The sequence below is a fragment of the Dermacentor andersoni genome, chromosome 4 (assembly GCF_023375885.2).
Source record: "Dermacentor andersoni chromosome 4, qqDerAnde1_hic_scaffold, whole genome shotgun sequence".
In the NCBI taxonomy this organism is placed as follows: Eukaryota; Metazoa; Arthropoda; class Arachnida; order Ixodida; family Ixodidae; genus Dermacentor; species Dermacentor andersoni.
This window is the reverse complement of record NC_092817.1, coordinates 47,521,127-47,540,072: the sequence shown is the minus strand read 5'-3', so window position 1 is coordinate 47,540,072 and position 18,946 is coordinate 47,521,127. Positions and strand designations below refer to the sequence as shown.

Here is an 18,946-nt window from a genome sequence, read left to right as displayed (position 1 = left end):
GTTTTATTAGAATGTGAAGACGCCTACAAAGCGATCGATTTAGGCACCACTGTCCTCCTTGAAGTCCTTGGGTTCAGCGGGAGCAGTGGTAAAGCAAACATGTCCGCAATAGGCATTAGTAAGAGGCGATTGGAGGATTGGTGGAAGAAAAGTAGGGAAACGACAAAATACGGGGACGTACAAAAGCACAGTTCGCAATAGGGGATCAGAAAAGTTGGGCGTAGTAGTTCATAGTATTTTTTTTTTCCTTTTTCATTGTTCAACCTAGGTAGGACATTAGGCAGTATAATAGCAAGAGCTTGGTGGCGCAACCCACCGCCCCGTTCCGAAGGGGACGCTCATAACATCCATCCATCCATCCCACATGCCGAAATTATCAGTGTGGCCCGCGCTAAAAACTGTTACATTCTGTGTTTGCAAGAAACAAATTTTTTCACCATTGGGCATGTTGTTGCCTTAAAACGCACTTTCAACGTCGATTGCTTTTTCTCTTTCGCGACATCATGCTCTAGAGGAGTCAGTATTATTATTTTTAACAGAGCTTTCTTGCGAGATCATCAGGTTTCTTATGATGGGACAGGGCGGATATTGGCATTTGATTGTGTGATATCCTCATTTAGGTTACGTATTTTGTGCATCTATGGGCCCACTCAAGCCACTAAGTCCAATAATTTTTTTCGGGACCTGGACGTGTATATTTCCTGGAAAGTCGTCACGTGGTTCTTGTTATGGATTTTAACTGCGTTTTAGACACGCGAGCAGATGTGCAAGGCCCGGGCTAAGGTCGCGCTGATTGGAACGCACGAGAGTTGCGTCGCCTCGTCCAGCACTTTTCGTTGCTGGATACATATAGACTTTTTCATAGTTCTTCATTTGTCTGGACATGGCGACGCGGCACGTCGTCAAGCAGGTTAAACCGTGCCTATGTGCCACGCAATTTAGCTCAGTATGTCTCGCAATCTGATGTCATAACTTTGCCTTGATCTCCTGTCTATGTTTCCGATCACAGACCGGTTATGCTTGAAGTTTGCTTCCCTGCTTCTTCATCAGCAAAACCTTGGCGCCTCGACATCCGCGTTCTACATGACGCGTACTCGCGCTCTTGTTTCGCAAGAGTCTTGCGCGCTTCTCTTTCTAAATCTGACCCAGAGTCATGGGACGCGCTCAAGGTGCAGTGGCGTCTGCATTGTTCAGTTGAAGGTCGTGCACTCAGGCGACGCACGTCAGAAGAACTGGCGGATACTGCCATGAAGCTCCGTATTGCCCTTCGCTTCTGCTGATGCGGTAATGGCAGCGTGAGCTACGGAGGCGTTTCCAACGTCTCATCGCAGTGTCGTCATTGTCAGCTGCTGCTTGGCGATGTAGACGTAATCCGTGTGCCCACCCTGAAGTTCTGCGCTTTGCAAGAAACCTTCTTTTTAGACAGCCGAATGTACTCGGTTCTGTGGCCCCAAGAGCACTTCTTGTTAGGTCGCCTCCCGCGCGTGATTATTCACTCTTTGCATCGCATTTTGAAAACATGGCGCGTACGAATATGCGAATGGATCATGGTAACGCCGAAATGCTTAGTGAGTTGCCTCAGGTTCCACCTGAAATCGCTGAACGTCTTTGTGCATGACCGTCAGCTGGCGAAGTGAAAGCAGCATTATCTTCCATGAAGCGTGGCTCGGCCCCAGGGCCAGACGGTTTACCCATAGAGTTTTATCTAAAATTCTGGGAAGGTATTGTTGCCACTTTCGTGTCTGTTATCAGCCGCTGTTTTGAGGACCTTGAATTCGTGTCTAGTTTTCGCGACGGTCGTATTGTGCTGATACCTAAGTACGATCCATCATCAGTTCGTCCAAAGGGATGCAGGCCAATCACGCTTCTCAACGTTGGCTACAGAACCTTCACAGCTGTTCTCACCTGACGCTTGGGAAGCCTGTTGCCTTCTTTAATACGACACTATCACGCATGCTGAGTCTCTGGCAGATACAGTCTCTCGTTTGTCACACATGACATAATGACATACACTCTGACCAGGTCCGCACGTGGTCACTTAGTTTCCCTAGATCAAGAAAAGGCTTTAGAATAAAAACAAGAACAGCGCAACACAGGACGAACTAGTAAAGAGCACAGGACAGGGCGCTGTCCTGTGCTCTTTACTCACACGTCCTGTGTTGCGCTGTTCCTGTTTTTTATTCTAAAGGTGAACCAACCAGCCCCATTGAACACACTGCCAAGAAAAGGCATTCGATCGCCTTGAACATAGCTACATATTTAATGTACTGACCTCATGTGGCTTTTCGTCGAGTTTTGTTGAACTTATTAGGACTGCCTATTCAAATATCCGTAGTAAATTGTTTCTTGATGGTCGGGAATGTGCACCATTTCCCGTTACTCGTGGTGTTCGTCAAGGGTGCCCTCTACGCCCAGTACTCTTTGTGCTCAGCCTTGAGCCATTTCTGCGCTAAGTACTGAAAGACCCGTACGTTTGTGGTCTCCGACTGCCTGGTAGCACTGCCTGGTCTCCCATTGCCTGGTGCCTGGTGTTGTGTAGGTGACAGCCTTCGCCGATGACATCACATTCTATCTCAAGAATGACGATAGCTTATCCCGCAACCTTCGAATATGCACTGGGTACGGAAATATTTCAGGTGCTGCGCAAAATTTTTCAAAACATTTTTATTTTTTTATTGGTTCACCACAGACATGCCAAGTCCCGTTTTCCGTCTTCAAAAGAGTGACTCTATTCGTGTATTAGGTCTTGATTACACCTATGATGGCATATCAGACTCTGTGTGGCTCTCAATTCTTGAAGATGTAAGACGAAGTATTCAAGATGTTCAAGGGTATGATTTGCCCCCTATTAGAAAGAAGGTACTTAGCAAAGCCTGTATTTTGCGGCCGAGTGTGGTACGTTTGTCATATTGTACAGTCACCATTACGGGTTACTAGGTCCTTGCAGTCCCTACTTGCTTCCTTCTTCTGGTCGGGCAGCGCTGCTTGGGCAACCACGCTCTCGCGGTGGTTTCGCGTTCCAATCCGTGTCTGTCCGCTGCCGGCTGCTTGCCCTGTGATTTCTGCGCCGTCTGTTGCAGCATGTTCAGTGTCCTGCGCGTGAAGTCGCCGTCTATTTCCTTGGCCCAAAAATTCGCTACATGTTACCAGACGCGCACTTATATAGCGGACCACAAGTGTTAAACGCACCTGCATTTGACTCTATGGCCGTAGAATATTATCGCCACATACAACAGGTATGTCCTGATGTAGACGTTCTCGAAAACCGTGTTCTGGATACAATGTCAGCCTTACTGCTTTCTCTAGTTCCTCCAGCGCACCGCGCACGTTCCCATAATGTGTCGCGGGATGCAATAACGGCGTCATCTCTGCCCGGCCACCTACGCGTCTTCATGCGGCGTCTAAGGTGGCAAGTGTTTCCAACTCGGGACAGGCTAGAGTGGTGGGGTGTAGTCCCATCTTCGCTGTGTCCCGACTGGCCTCTTAAAGAATCCAATAAACATATGGTGCTGCAATTCCTCGTTGCCAGGGTGTTTTGGAGGGCCGTGCACACCGGTTTACATGGCCTTGGAATTAACCGCTTTATCACATCTGGCCGCTGCTCACGTTGCCGCTTTTCGCGACTTTTAATTGCTGCGAGGACCTTTTGTCTATGGCGTGACCGGTGCGAGACAGTTGCTGCGGGACATCATCGCCGCGCTCTGTTTCCACGTGTGGGGAGGCTCTACTCTCAGTTACTGTCGTTTCTGTCAGAGGAGTTGTTCTTCCTTGGGGAAGAAGAGTTCTTTCGACAGTGGTCATGCCGTTTCCTGTCGGTTGCTGATGCACGCGTACAGCTTAATTTTCGACCAACCTGGTTCTTGTAGGCAGGACATAAGAAGTGTCCATTGAATGTGCACAGAATGTAAGTGCCTGTAACTTCTGTGTGTGCGTGTTCTCTTATACATGATCATTTTTGTATATTGACATCTCATAACATCACTTCAAAATTATGTAAAGTGTCTGTGTCATATCATCATTGAACATAAGCATAGTGCACACTGCATATATTGAACATCATTTTATACATGTTACAATTTATGCTTAACTGTTCTTTTTCGTGGTTCTATGTTATATGTTAATGACTGAGGACTCGGACACTACTTTGAGAACGTGCCATGTATACAATCCTTCGTTTCTTGTATATCTTATCGTCCTGGTGCAATTTTGCCGTGATTGTGACTCAGTGTTGGTATCGTCCCTTGTTTAAATAAACTTTTTCTAAACGCACCATTCTTTGGAATCATGTATGCAGCATAAAGAACAGCATTCGTTTCAATTAAGATCAAGCAAAACAAGCATCCGAATCACATAATTGGTAATAAGGCGCTCCTGATAACAATGCGAAGCACGTAGCGCTCCCCGCATACGTTTCCCAGTAAAGATTATTTTTGCGCAAGCTGCCGTGGCGACGGCAAATGTATGCAGTGTTGTGTGCGTGCGAACTTGAGGTCTGCGCATCGTACATAATCAACATACTAACTTATTGTGTGAGGACTCACTGACAACAAATTGGTACGCTTCAGTGATTCCTTCGGACCTAAACTCACTGACTGCGACAGCAACAGGGTCTCCCCGTAGACACTACCATATTCTCAAGAGCAACTGTTTTTGCAATGCACATAACGTCGCATCCTCGTCTGCTACAGTGTGGTGTATGCACAGATACACCGCTTTCGGAGTGGCGTGTGGTGCACAAAACATCGAAGAAATTACCGAGCACCAAAGCTGCACGATTGTTGCTGTCAATTACAAAGTGCGACAAAGACGTGACTTCGATTTTCAGCAGCGATGACAGGCAAAGTTTTGTTTTCCTTGGCCCTGTGCCAAGGGCGAAGCTGATGATGTGGTTTGAGGATGACTAAACCATAACAACGTCGACTTCACGACGACAGCTTGACGGGAGGGACGGGCAAAGGAAACTCCGTTTCAGGGTTTTAAAGGACAACTGCAATGAAATTCAACTTTGGTCAAACTGATAAGTAAGTATAGTAATGGTGGTTGTTTAATTTTCCTATTACCAGCTTTTAAATAGAGCCTACGCGGACGACGCGTGCACCTGATGGATAGCTGATACGACGTCGTACATCGCCTCCGAGATTTTTCACGCGCCGTTAGCAACATGTACTTAGATTTAGGTGCACGTTAAAGAATCCCAAGTTGTCCAAATTTCCGGAGTCCCCCACTACTGCGTGCCTCACAGTCAGATCCTGGTTTTGATACGTAAAACCCAATCATTTAACTTTTTAACACCCAATTTCGGAGATCCTACTAAGTAGCCGCAGATTCCTAGTCGATCGTTCCTGCATCTCTTCCTGCGAACGGCAAAATTTCTTTTCTTTTTGTTTAAGTATGAGTTTCTCATATGGCATACACTTGTATTTCAAGCGTAACATTTTATGCCGGGCATGGGGGCTCTATCTATCTACACTATCTGAAACTTGCCTTTTGACACGACCATAAATTTAGTTGCTGTTGGCCCGGCTGCAGCAAATGCTAGCGAAACGTACTCGTTCCAGTCAGTTATCGCAAGTGTTCGATGCTGAGCGTGTTTCAAACTGAAAATGCAGTGCAGTGCACGTATGCCGGGCAACAAGGGTCGTGCTCAGATAAAAACATGAATCGCACGTGTTTGAAGGCTCTACGCAATATATAACTTCGCGACAGGCTGACAGCTCGGGCACGAAACCCGTCGTTCTTGCCTCAGCACTGGTGCACAAAAGCCATTTATTATTAGTCCGCGATGAGTACATAACAGATACATGTGGTGGTTGATCTTGCTAAGGCGCGTGCCTAGCGCCATCTAGTTTGCACAAAAGAACTACTAAATACTACAATTTCTCCGTTCACGAAAGAGTCACATAATAAATTAGCAAGGAACTGGAAAACAACTTAAGGTCTATACACAGCTCAATGTCCTTGATATTCTTTAAACCACGAGGATGCTCTTATTTGCCCTGTCGAACGTCTCAGTTCTGGAACGTTCATTTCAACTGGTGTCCCAACAGATTGCGGTTGATGTTGGCCAGGATTTTTTACCAGTCACTCGCCAAGCGACGCTACTGCTTCAGGCGAGCAGCGTCTTGCAAAAGTAGGGGGTATAATTGGTCGGGGGTAGGGTACTAACGTATCCCGGTTCCAGGTACAGCCATCATTAAGTTTGTAAGTGTCAGGCCACACTGGTCAAGGAAGTCGTTCAATGTGGCCATGCCTGAGCTGCTCAATGCGTCCTTAGTCACGTGGCCTGGCAACCTGACTCGTACCGGTTTACCTGTTAACGGACCATGCTTTGCAGTTCGTTGACAGTCAGTGTAGAGTTTACTTGCTTACTGGTTCTGTGCTACTCTGCGGCGTAAAGCTTTCATCTTGCCTGCGGGTCTTGGAAAAACTGGCTACTCGGCGCTCTTACAAGTTCCAGTTTTGTTCTTGGGTGACTGCCCTGCAGAAGTACAGAAGGCTTCAATCATGTGGTGGCATGTGACGTGAAACGGTAGACTGCAAAATGTTCGGGGATTTCTTCCTTCAGAGGCGGACATTCTCGTGGACAAACTTGAACATACTCTTTGAGTACCCACTTGAACCTTTCTACTTGTCCGTTAGCTTGCGGATGATAAATTGCCGAATACGCATGGACGATGACGCGTTCCTTGAGAGAACTATCAAACTCACATGCTGTAAACTGACGGCCATAGTTGCTCGCAATCTCGTCAAGGCATCCTTCCCGGCTGAATACGCTTCGCAGAAAGAAAATAAATTTTGCAGTAGGCACTGTTGCCGAGGCACGAGCCTCTGGCCACTTGCTGAAGTAGTCGACGACCGCAATGGCAAAGCGACACTCTGCAGGAACATTGGCGAAAGGGCACACAATATCAATTCCCAGCTTCTCCCATGGTGCAGATGGGGATGCAGCGGGCTGTAGAGGATTGCGTCACGGGTTTCGCAGACTTGTCAACAGCTTGGCATACACTGCAAGATGCAGTCAGCTGGTCTGCTTGCTTGCACAAAGCAGGTCACCAATATCGCTCACGTAGCTGCTGCTTTAGCCTTGTTATCCCCGGTTGATACTCGTGGGGTGCGTCAAGGAGCCGTCCTGCAAGGGATGAAGGTGCGCCGAATTGTTCTCCCCGAAGCAAGAGGTCTCCAACGAATGAGAGCTCAGTCCGCACCCGGTGGAACGGGATTACCTCGACAGGCGACATCTTCACAGCGGGGCCAGGTTAAAGTCATTCACTTTATGACCTGTTGAAGCAACTGTTCCTGCAATGGTTCAGCCACAAACTGGGCATGAGTAACACATGTTGAGACAGCAGAAACTGCCTCTTCTCTGTCTTCCTTCTCCAGATGACCTTGGAAGGGCATCAGCAACATTATTCTTGTCAGCCTTCTGGAATCCAATGGTATAGTCACATGCGAGCAGTCTGGCGTGCCATCTTGCAATCCAGAACGGACGGCTACCTACTCCATTCGTACTTACGAGTGTGATTACAGCCTGGTGGTCAGTGGGCAAAGTGAACGGGCGGCCCCAAAGGTATACGCTCCAATGTTTACATGCCCGTAAGCAAGCAAGGACTTCCAGTTCCCAACAGAATACTTCTGTTCCTGTGGAGTAAGCTCTCAAGAAGCAAAAGCAATCGTTAGTTACAAATCATCCCTCCTTGCTGCAACACTGTTCCTAACCCAATGGATGATGCGTCCGGAGTGACAACAATGTCACGCACAGGATCAAAGAACTGTAAACATCCAGTTGCCAAGAAACCTTTCGGCTGCTCGAAACAGCTTGTTTTGCAGGATTCCAAGTGAACGCGGCATTTTTAAGTAGCGATTCGGGAAGAGTCAACAAGCATTGCATAATGGGGCACGAACTTTGCGTAATAGCCTATCATATCCAAGAATGAGCGCAAGTTACCAATTTCAGTTGGTGCTGGTGCAGCTTCAATGGCGTCAACACTGCTTCGAAGACCGTATTCCCTGGTAACTGATCACATGATGCAGAAACTCGATTTCTTGGACACTGAAAGTGCATGTGTCATTTAGCATGTGTCATCGTGTGTCATCCTATATGTATGATTTAAAAAATATTGCTGCTGTTAATTTTGTTAGTTTTATTTTCTTTTGTTAATGGGTTCTCTATTCTTTAACAAACAAGTATCGAAACTCTAACAGTCTCTGTTTACTTTTATTATTTACTTCTGCTAAAGTGTCCGCTGCTGGGTACTGGAAGGTGGGACCAGTCAAGCTACATATATATATAGCTTTTTTCCCACTTTTTCAACCACATTTCATTTGCAATTTTCTTTTGTACTTTGTGTGTGCTAAATAAAATAAAATAAATAAATAAATAAATAAATAAATGAACCAAGGACGTTGGCATGAACTTAGCTGGGTGGTGCAGGCTTGTTGCTTCCGCTTTCGGTCCCATAAATGGGCATGGCGCTGGTACCCACCGCCATGCCCTGCCCGACAGCGTCGGCGGGCCGGGAAACCCGGCTGGTAAAGTAGACTTTACCGATAAGGTAGATAATGTAGACAGATAAGGTAGAGTGAAGGCAGACTGAATTATGTTCATACTGATTTATACTGTGTAATTCCCACAGTATTTCCTCAATATTACGTGAAAAATCAATCCACATCATCAGTAAACTCTTTGTAGTACTTATACGTCCGTTTATTTTCCATTTAATTTATTTCAAGGATGAAACTATACACAGGTGGAAAGGTTTGTTTAGTGTTTTACTGTGCCGGTGCTTCGCTGACTGTAAATATTGCTGCGGGATGAGTTTGCTTTGCTTTCTTATGTTACCTGTGACCTAACTCGCGTAGTCCTATAAACAATACTGCGCGTATGCGTTTTTCGAGTAAATCGCGTAATTGTCACCTGCACGGTGCTTTCGTTATTGCCCCAATTGAAGTCGAGAGTCGCAAGGATAATTTGCGGTGCTCTATGGAATTCTTAGCATACGCCAAAAAGCCTTCATTTAAACATCGACCCCAGAATGTACCGTATGAACCGGGTTTTTTTTTCTTTTAACCAGTCTTCTTTTGCTTACGTGAATGCTTAGCATCGGAATTAAATTAATGAAAATCATCGCCTTTCATCAAATATAAATACCTTCGTTGTGTATTTAAATAATAACTTCGTGGCGCTCGTTGCCGAAGAAAATAGTAAAGATAGAGAAAGAGGAAAGTAAAAGCAGGGAGGTTAACCAGGTACATGTTCAGTTTGGTACCCTTTGAATGGGAAGTCTAAATATTTTAAAGTCTAAATATTTTAAGGCAGTTTGTCGTGTGCGTATCATGGCTACGCACGCTTATATCGCATTCCGTTTCTCTACCACGGGTGCGCTTTAAAACCACGGCGCTGCAGTTTTTGCTTTTCTCTTCTTTCTTCTTCTCCGCCCTTAAACTGGCTCTCTTAACTGTACTACACGCAGAGACAAAGAAACAGCGCGCGAATGCGATCCCATAGATGAGATGAATATATATATATATATATATATATATATATATATATATAGAAAACTATCAGTCATAGCTCTCGTAGTATAGCCCTCTGGGCCGTTTCCTTTTTTTTCGAAAGTAGTCCTATTAGGGTTATTATAATTACACGAAGGTACTTCGCCCTCATCAGCAGCAGTCCTTGGTATAGTTATTCTGGCGGCTAGCTTCCCACGCTATGCGTGCCGCCATCGCACCTGGTTAAGCTTTTCCTAGACGCTAGAACTATGCTTTGTCCGCGCAACCTTGAGCGATCGGAAAGCGCGTTTCCCCCTCTTGGCCGGCGGAGAAGGGATGCTTCGTTCCGGCCGCGAAGCTCTCCACATCTCTGTAAGGTGCCTTGTGGATGTCTCGTGCTGAAGATGCCCTCTCGGTGAGCGCATATTTCACCCCTCATCTTTTAAGAGGTTCAATACATACAAGCATTTGTCTAGCAAACCAGATTTTTTTCAAGGGAATTTTCCACGTCTCAGTAATTTCTCTCGTCGTATTCGAGTGCTGATTGCCGTGTTATAGTTTGTTAACGAAGCTTTCCCTCAAGTCTAAATATTTTAAGGCAGTTTTCCTAGCCTCTAAAGCCGCTCGAGTTCGCTCTTCTCCTTGAGCGGCCATTTTTCCTAGAAAGTATGCCTTCCAACTAACCAACCTTCCAACTATGCCTTCCAACCGACTATCGCGGACAACATGAGTCTCTTTCCACGTAAGTGTGAGGCTCGGAGGAGGAGCTGTGGCGCTTGAAAGTAGCCTGGGGCCTGACGAACCAACCGACTGAGCTATCTTTCCGGGCAACATCGAAGGGTCACGAGTTCAAATCACCTGTTATGTTCCTTTTTTTTTTTTTCCGCCCCCTTTTTCTTTCTTTTTTTTCTTTCTTTTAATGTCTTTTCCTTTACTTTATCACTGTACGGGAACCCTCCAAAAAAAGAAAAAGAAAAGAAAGATATATATCTTCAAATATGTATGGCCTCACACTCACATGTGCAGGTCATAAATACCAGGTTCTCTAGCCGAGTGCCATCCATGCGGTATAACCGAGCTCAGATTGGTCCACCTTGACTGACCAAGTAGGGCACCACTGTAGGTTAAATGAGGCGTACAACTCCTGCGGGACCCGCCGTGGTTGCTCAGTGGTTATGGTGTTAGACTGCTGAGCACGAGGTCGCGGGATCGGACCCCGACCACGGCGGCCGCATTTCGATGGGGGCGAAATGCGAAAACACCCGTGTACTTAGAATTAAGTGCACGTTAAAGAACCCCAGGTGGTCGAAATTTTCGGAGTCCTCCACTACGGCGTGCATAATCAGAAAGTGGTTTTGTCACGTAAAACCCCATAAATTAATTTTTAATTTAACTTCTACGGGGACGGTAGAGTATCCGTCTCCAGTGCAAGAGGACCGTGATTCAAACCCCGGTGCCGCGCTATTTTCCACCGGAAAATACAAAAAAAAAACCGTGTGTTGAGAAAATTGCACAAACAGGCCTGGAGTGCGGCCTGATCCCGGTGACCAGAACCGGTAACGCACTCTCTCACCAGAGCAGGATTGGCCACCCTGGTGCAGTACTTGGCCACAACCTCCTATATGAATACAACAATCGAACCCCGGCCCTCAGTCCCCAGCAGCCGCGAAGCAACTGACCACGGCGGCGGTCAGATCTGTGACGCTGCAGAGGGTGCTAAGAATACCTGGCTCCGGACAGGCCGCCATTGGAATCTGAACCTGGCAACGTTTAACGTTAGAACGCTATCTAGTGAGGCGAGTCTAGCAGTGTTATTGGAGGAATTAGAGGGTAGTAAATGGGATATAATAGGGCTCAGTGAGGTTAGGAGGACAAAAGAAGCATATACAGTGCTAAAAAGCGGGCATGTACTGTGTTACCGGGGCTTAGCGGAGAGACGAGAACTAGGAGTCGGATTCCTGATTAATAAGGAAATAGCTGGTAACATACAGGAATTCTATAGCATTAACGAGAGGGTGGCATGTCTTGTTGTGAAACTTAATAAGAGGTACAAAATGAAGGTTGTACAGGTCTACGCTCCTACATCTAGTCATGATGACCAGGAAGTCGAAAGCTTTTATGAAGACGTAGAATCGGCGATGGGTAAAGTCAAAACAAAATACACTATACTGATGGGCGACTTCAATGCCAGGGTAGGCAAGAAGCAGGCTGGAGACAAGTCAGTGGGAGAATATGGCATAGGCTCTAGGAATAGCAGAGGAGAATTATTAGTAGAGTTTGCAGAACAGAATAATATGCGTATAATGAATACCTTTTTCCGCAAGCGGGTTAGCCGAAAGTGGACGTGGAGGAGCCCGAATGGTGAGACTAGAAATGAAATCGACTTCATACTCTGCGCGAACCCTGGCATCATTCAAGATGTAGACGTGCTCGGCAAGGTACGCTGCAGTGACCACAGGATGGTAAGAACTCGAATTAGCCTAGACTTGAGGAGGGAACGAAAGAAACTGGTACACAAGAAGCCAATCAATGAGTTAGCGGTAAGAGGGAAACTAGAGGAATTCCGGATCAAACTACAGAACAGGTATTCGGCTTTAACTCAGGAAGAGGACCTTTGTGTTGAAGCAATGAACGACAATCTCATGGGCATCATCAAGGAGTGCGCAATAGAAGTCGGTGGTAACGCCGTTAGACAGGAAACCAGTAAGCTATCGCAGGAGACGAAAGATCTGATCAAGAAACGCCAATGTATGAAAGCCTCTAATCCTACAGCTAGAATAGAACTGGCAGAACTTTCTAAGTTAATCAACAAGCGTAAGACAGCGGACATCAGGAACTATAATATGGATAGAATTGAACAGGCTCTCAGGAGAGGAGGAAGCCTAAAAACAGTGAAGAAGAAACTAGGAATAGGCAAGAATCAGATGTGTGCGTTAAGAGACAAAGCCGGCAATATCGTTACTGATATGGACGAGATAGTTCAAGTGGCTGAGGAGTTCTATAGAGATTTATACAGTACCAGTGGCACCCACGACGATAGAGGAAGAGAGAATAGCCTAGAGGAATTCGAAATCCCACAGGTAACGCCAGAAGAAGTAAAGAAAGCCTTAGGAGCTATGCAAAGGGGGAAGGCAGCTGGGGAGGATCAGGTAACAGCAGATTTGTTGAAGGATGGTGGTCAGATTGTTCTAGAGAAACTGGCCACCCTGTATACGCAATGCCTCATAACCTCGAGCGTACCGGAATCTTGGAAGAACGCTAACATAATCCTAATCCATAAGAAAGGGGACGCCAAAGACTTGAAAAATTATAGACCGATCAGCTTACTGTCCGTTGCCTACAAAGTATTTACTAAGGTAATCGCAAATAGAATCAGGAACACCTTAGACTTCTGTCAACCAAAGGACCAGGCAGGATTCCGTAAAGGCTACTCAACAATAGACCATATTCACACTATCAATCAAGTGATAGAGAAATGTGCAGAATATAACCAACCCTTATATATAGCTTTCATTGATTACGAGAAAGCGTTTGATTCAGTCGAAACTTCAGCAGTCATGGAGGCATTACGGAAACAGGGTGTAGATGAGCCATATGTAAAAATACTGGAAGATATCTATAGCGGCTCCACAGCCACCGTAGTCCTCCACAAAGAAAGCAACAAAATCCCTATAAAGAAAGGCGTCAGACAGGGAGATACGATATCTCCAATGCTATTCACAGCATGTTTACAGGAGGTATTCAGAGGCCTGGAGTGGGAAGAATTGGGGATAAAAGTTGATGGAGAATACTATAGCAACTTGCGATTCGCTGATGATATTGCCTTGCTTAGTAACTCAGGAGACCAATTGCAATGCATGCTCACTGACCTGGAGAGGCAAAGCAGAAGGGTGGGTCTGAAAATTAATCTGCAGAAAACTAAAGTACTGTTTAACAGTCTCGGAAGAGAACAGCAGTTTACGATAGGTAGCGAAACACTGGAAGTGGTAAGGGAATACATCTACTTAGGGCAGGTAGTGACCACGGATCCGGATCATGAGACTGAAATAACCAGAAGAATAAGAATGGGTTGGGGTGCGTTTGGCAGGCATTCTCAAATCATGAACAGTAGGTTGCCACTATCCCTCAAAAGGAAAGTGTACAACAGCTGTGTGTTACCAGTACTCACATATGGGGCAGAAACCTGGAGGCTTACGAAAAGGGTTCTGCTGAAATTGAGAACGACGCAACGAGCTATGGAAAGAAGAATGATGGGTGTAACGTTAAGGGATAAGAAAAGAGCAGATTGGGTGAGGCAACAAACGCGGGTAAACGACATCTTAGTTGAAATCAAGAAAAAGAAATGGGCATGGGCCGGACATGCAATGAGGAGGGAAGATAACCGATGGTCACTAAGAGCTACGGACTGGATTCCAAGAGAAGGGAAGCGTAGCAGGGGGCGGCAGAAAGTTAGGTGGGCAGATGACATTAAGACGTTTGCAGGGACAACATGGCCACAATTAGTACATGACCGGGGCAGTTGGAGAAGTATGGGAGAGGCCTTTGCCCTGCAGTGGGCGTAACTAGGCTGATGATGATGATGATGAATGGGAAGGAAAGCGGCAAGAAAAAAGACACTAGATATGCGCACAAGTGAAGATGAAAGTACTGAAACTGTGATTGCAGTAATGAGGCAGCACTTAGGCGAACACGTTAGTGCGCCTTAACTGAAAAAGAAATGTTTTTCGTTCGTACTTGGTTGCGCAACCTTATGACACAGAGTTAAGCTATAGGCGTGCACAAGTTCGTGGTCCACAGTGTTTAATTTGCGTAAGTGAGTGCAAGAACATGTTGCTGACATATCGGCGATATATAAGATACACAGAATTGGACGAGGTAATGAATATTTATTTTTAAACATTGCAGATCCTACGCACTGTATAGAGTACAGTTGCAAGTATTGAGCACACGAAGAAGCTGGACACATTGTCACCGGGAACGCCTAGCTCAGCGTAAAGTTGTGCCGCTGTTGTAACATGCGGATTCCACGCATGACGACGATCTGTCTCCTTCACACTCGATAAAATTTAATCCACGGTCCCCTAGCAGGAGTCGAGACCATACCGTAAGCGCCGATTTCCATGGAACCCTGAAATAAATAGGATCGTTTAATTTTTACGAAGAAGAAAGAAACACGGTTCTAAAGGAAACTTGCAAAATGTATCGGTTTATTTTTGAGATACTCCTCATGCTTCACTCTACAATCTCATTCTTACTGCCTGCATGCTATAGCGCAAGCAGCTCGCTTGCGACGAGTGCTTCACAGAGTCAGCACTATATTTATTTTCAGTGAGGTTGAGCGTTGGGTTAATTGGTGCTGCATAACCGATGTTTTACCAGAGCATTACACAAGGACAACAGAATAGACGCCCGCTGTGTGTGTCTATTCTGTTGTATGTGTCTGTTATGTTGTCCGCGTCTGATACGCTGGTAAAACATTTATTTTCACGGTAATCTGCATGGTTGAAGGTGTATTAACCAACGTACGACGAATTATGCATCATCCTGCACACTTAGGAAAAACAATTCTTTCTATCGTAAATAAGCGCCGTCACAGAAATAAAACTGGCGGTGCCTTCTTTTTCTTTTTCTTTTTTTTTTTTTTGTCTTCACAAGCCACTATTCGCTCACACCTGGCTTTTGACAGTCGGACATCTCACGCACGTGGCGTAGGCGTTAGACAAAGCCGGAATCATTACAAATTATAAACCAAGTGCATCATGGTCGGCTCGTAAGGTAATTACCCAGTGGCCGCAATGTGTAAGGATTAGTTTCCTTCGATTTTGTTCGTTTCGTGTCACCCTTCGAAGTGAATGGCGAATACCAGCGGGAAGCGAAGGTGTGGCGCACGTCAAACAACGACGAAAAAACGAAAAAAATAGAATAGAACAGAGTTTTTTTACAATACGGACCCCCCTTGTATTTAGGCATCAATATTAGCTGACAAATGATGCGACTGCTTGCAGTATCTTTAATTGAATGGTGATTCGTCAAATATCTCCGTTTTTTTCGTTTGTTCCAGACAGTTAGGAACCCTTGCTGGGATATGTTTGTCTTAACATGTAAGTGTTCTCTTTAACAGCGCCACGTTCTTCTGCGTTACTTATTGCAGGTCCATTGTCCATAAAATGTGATAAGTGAACTGTACTGATGCATATCTCTCTTATGAATTCATCAAGTTAAGCTCAAAGGAGTGGCCGGGGCCACCTATAGGCCATCAACATTTTCGCTATAGCAGTATACTTCAAGAAAATATCGATAAGACCTTCTCCACGTGCTGCCATAGCTTGCCATTTGCCTCCCTTATTCAATACACACATTCGCTCTGTTTAATTTTAGCGATTGCACTCACGGGGCCACTTATAGGCAGCAACATTTCCTGATAAAGAATTCTGGAATATTTCGGGCCAGAACCGTGATCTTATTATGAGGCGCGTCTTAGTAGGAGGCTCCAGATCAATTTTGTACACCTGGTGTTCTTTAACGTGCACTTAAATTTAAGTCAGAAACGTTCTTTTTTCTTTCATTTAAGCCCTGTCGATCTGCAGCGGCCGTGGCCGGGATCGAACCCGCGACCTCAAGGCTGGCAGCGCAACAACGTTGCCTTTGGACTACAGCGGCGGGCATTTCTTGCTAACCGTGCATTTTAAGAGAATATCGAAAACACCTGTCTCGCGTGTTAGTAAACAACTTGTCTCGCTTATACAATATTTTAGTTTAATATTATTCACAGTTGCACTCACCATCTGAGACTTTCCCAGTTCCAGGCGATACTTCTGCACCATTCTGGCGGCAGTGTACTTAAGGTTCAGCAATGCTAGCCTCCTTCCGACGCAGTTTCGAGGTCCAATTCCGAACGGCACATGCGCGGTCTTCCGCAACAAGGCTTCATTTTCCGGGGCAAACCTGCAATCACCAAGCCTACAATGGTACGTGCACGGCGATAGTAGCATTGGCTTAGCTGAAAGTATTCGCGGTAAGCCTTCCAAGTGGCACCCGCCTACATTTGAACCGGCCCTTGGGGCTTACAGTACAGCATCATATAACAACATTATTAGAAAAGCGTGCAGTGAGAGGGACGTTGCAGCGAATAAAGTTTCGTTTCTGAATCTTTCCTCAGCCGTGTACACATAACATAATAAGAAATGACAACGATACAAACGTAAGCAGCGAATGATAATGAGTTATTGTGGTGGCTGTGAGATAAGCCAGTGCAAGTAACTTTAGACAAGATACGCGTTAATATAACTTAAAATACAGTTGCTCGTTTCCAAAGCATCTTTAAATTTCGTTTTTCATCCTACCTTTCCGGGTCGAACTCTTCCGCGTTAGGCCAATACTGAGGATCCCTTTGCAAGTGGTACTGCGACACCATAAATGCAGTTCCGGCCTTGAACGGGATGCCGTTGTATTCGAAGTCTTCTTTGGCTTGCCTCGTCACAAATCTGGATCAACAACGTCAGCATTCTGCGACCAATCGTTTTCCGAGCCTGTAAAGCTTGTTATTTAGATTTAAAAGTCGAATATCGCCATTCATGGGTCCCGCAATTGCGGGCCAGCTCAAATACACTAAATTCAAGGATGGAGGAGAATGAGGGGGAGGATAAGGAGGAGGAGGGACGCAGGGAACACATAAGTTCACTTCTCGTGGAGCACTCAGCTATCGAAGAAAGCGATTTTCCCGTGGATATTTCCGCTTAGTTTAGTGTTGGAGTATTCGTTCTCGACAGCATCCATGTAGCACAAGCAAAGCGTTATCGCTTATGGGCTATCGATGACGAGACGCGAACGAGCCAAGTGCCTTTGATCACCATGTCTACATATTGTGCTGAAACTCTGATTGTGTGAGAGCGAGAGATAAAAATAAGGGCAGGGAGGCTACCAGGAGACTATCTTTGATTGGCTAACATGTAGTGGGGCAAGGAAAACAGGCTGCTAAAGCTTAGAGAAAAGAAAGAAAATAATGGGAAGAGCCGATTGCGAATGCTGCTATATCTAATCTACCCATGTACCTCTCGTCGCTTCTTCTTGTATGGGCTACTTGGTTTATACTTATGGTGAAAAAGACGCGAGGTTCAACCACGAGGAGCCTTTAGTGCTGTAGTAACACTCATTCTTCTGCGGTCGTTCTTTCACATGGTTTCGCGTCACCTTAATAAGTGTGGACTGGCTGTGGTTATGTTTACTACGCTGTATTTTTCGCACAAGGCACAACATAAATAAAACGGACAAGCATGTGCGCACGTGTTTTTCCTTTCATTCATTTTGAGATTTGTGTGGAAAATGTAGCGCACTAAAACAGAACGGTGACATCCCAACTAGCCCCAGTTGAAGCCTTAATGAACAAACTTGCCTAGAAACATGTAGTGATAGGTTATATTTCTTCTATACAGTGGACTCAGCCGTCTATTCTTCTAGAAGCACTTTTTTGATGTAGCGACACTCTTTCCTATCCGGTCGTTTCTTCAAATGGTCTCGCATCTTTTTCACCATAATCATCATAATAATCATCATAATCATCATAATAATCATCACCATAGGCATCTCTGCCTGCTTTTTTACCCAACGGCATTGATGTGGCTACAAGATGAGGTTTGACAAGAAAAGACCCAAGATGTAGCTGGCCTGTACACACATATGTCTCAGCGAAATCACAATTGTTTTGGATCGCAGGGTATGTAGGCGTTCAGTGTCGCGCTCTTCCGTAGAACAGTGCCCATCTAACTAAAAAACACACTTCGTTCAGCCTTGTTACGTACAGCAGTCCCGGCGAATACAACCGCAGCGTTTCGTCCAAAACATGACCGAGGTATTTCATTTTCCGCATGACGGTCTCGTAATCAAGCGTGCCCTAAAAGAAGAAGAGAGAAAGAGAATGTAAAGCAGTGCCACATAAAACTTTAAACATTTTTATTAGGAAGGTTTGCTTGGCTGGCCCTGTGTAGCCAACTGGGCCGCAGGCGATATACACAGAGCCAGTCCATTGCTTTGATGTATCTCTTCTGTCATGTGAAGTTTGACCTGACACTTTTTGTTGGCAGTTGGACGGCTGCTTGGACATGCACAGATACCAGCGCTTATAATAGCTTCAATCCTGCTGGTTTTTTTTTTTTTTTGAATTTTTTGTTCTGCAGGAATGGATACGTTGGTGTGGCTAGCCGTTTCCACCTGTTCTCCCCTACCTCTAGGAGGGGCCAATTCTTCCACCTGTGTTTCGCTTGCAAAAAGTATCGTCACTCTCTGGCCTATCGCGTTTCTTCGCATTGAACATGCAGGATCATGCCCACAGTGCCGAGATGAAAGGGGTGCTCTTTTGGAGAACCTGCAAAAGAAGGAGCTTCCTCCGCATGCTTGCCTGCAAGACTTTGTTTTCCCAGGCAGAAGGGTCAGTTATAGCCCAAGCAAATAAGCTCTC

At 45.6% G+C, this 18,946-nt stretch overlaps 1 protein-coding gene across 1 annotated transcript in view; it reads right to left on the bottom strand.

Moving 5' to 3' along the window:
* Window positions 1–14,358: 14,358 nt before the first annotated feature.
* Window positions 14,359–18,946, bottom strand: part of LOC126537074 (cytochrome P450 3A14-like) — a 39,191-nt gene continuing 34,603 nt past the window's right edge. Inside the window, exons 11-14 of the mRNA XM_050184211.3 lie at window positions 18,291–18,382; window positions 16,836–16,976; window positions 16,275–16,437; window positions 14,359–14,620 (exon numbers count right to left, since the gene is read on the bottom strand). Coding sequence (XP_050040168.1) covers window positions 14,543–14,620; window positions 16,275–16,437; window positions 16,836–16,976; window positions 18,291–18,382 — 474 coding nt within the window. The 3' untranslated portion in view covers window positions 14,359–14,542. The remainder of the gene's footprint in view (window positions 14,621–16,274; window positions 16,438–16,835; window positions 16,977–18,290; window positions 18,383–18,946) is intronic.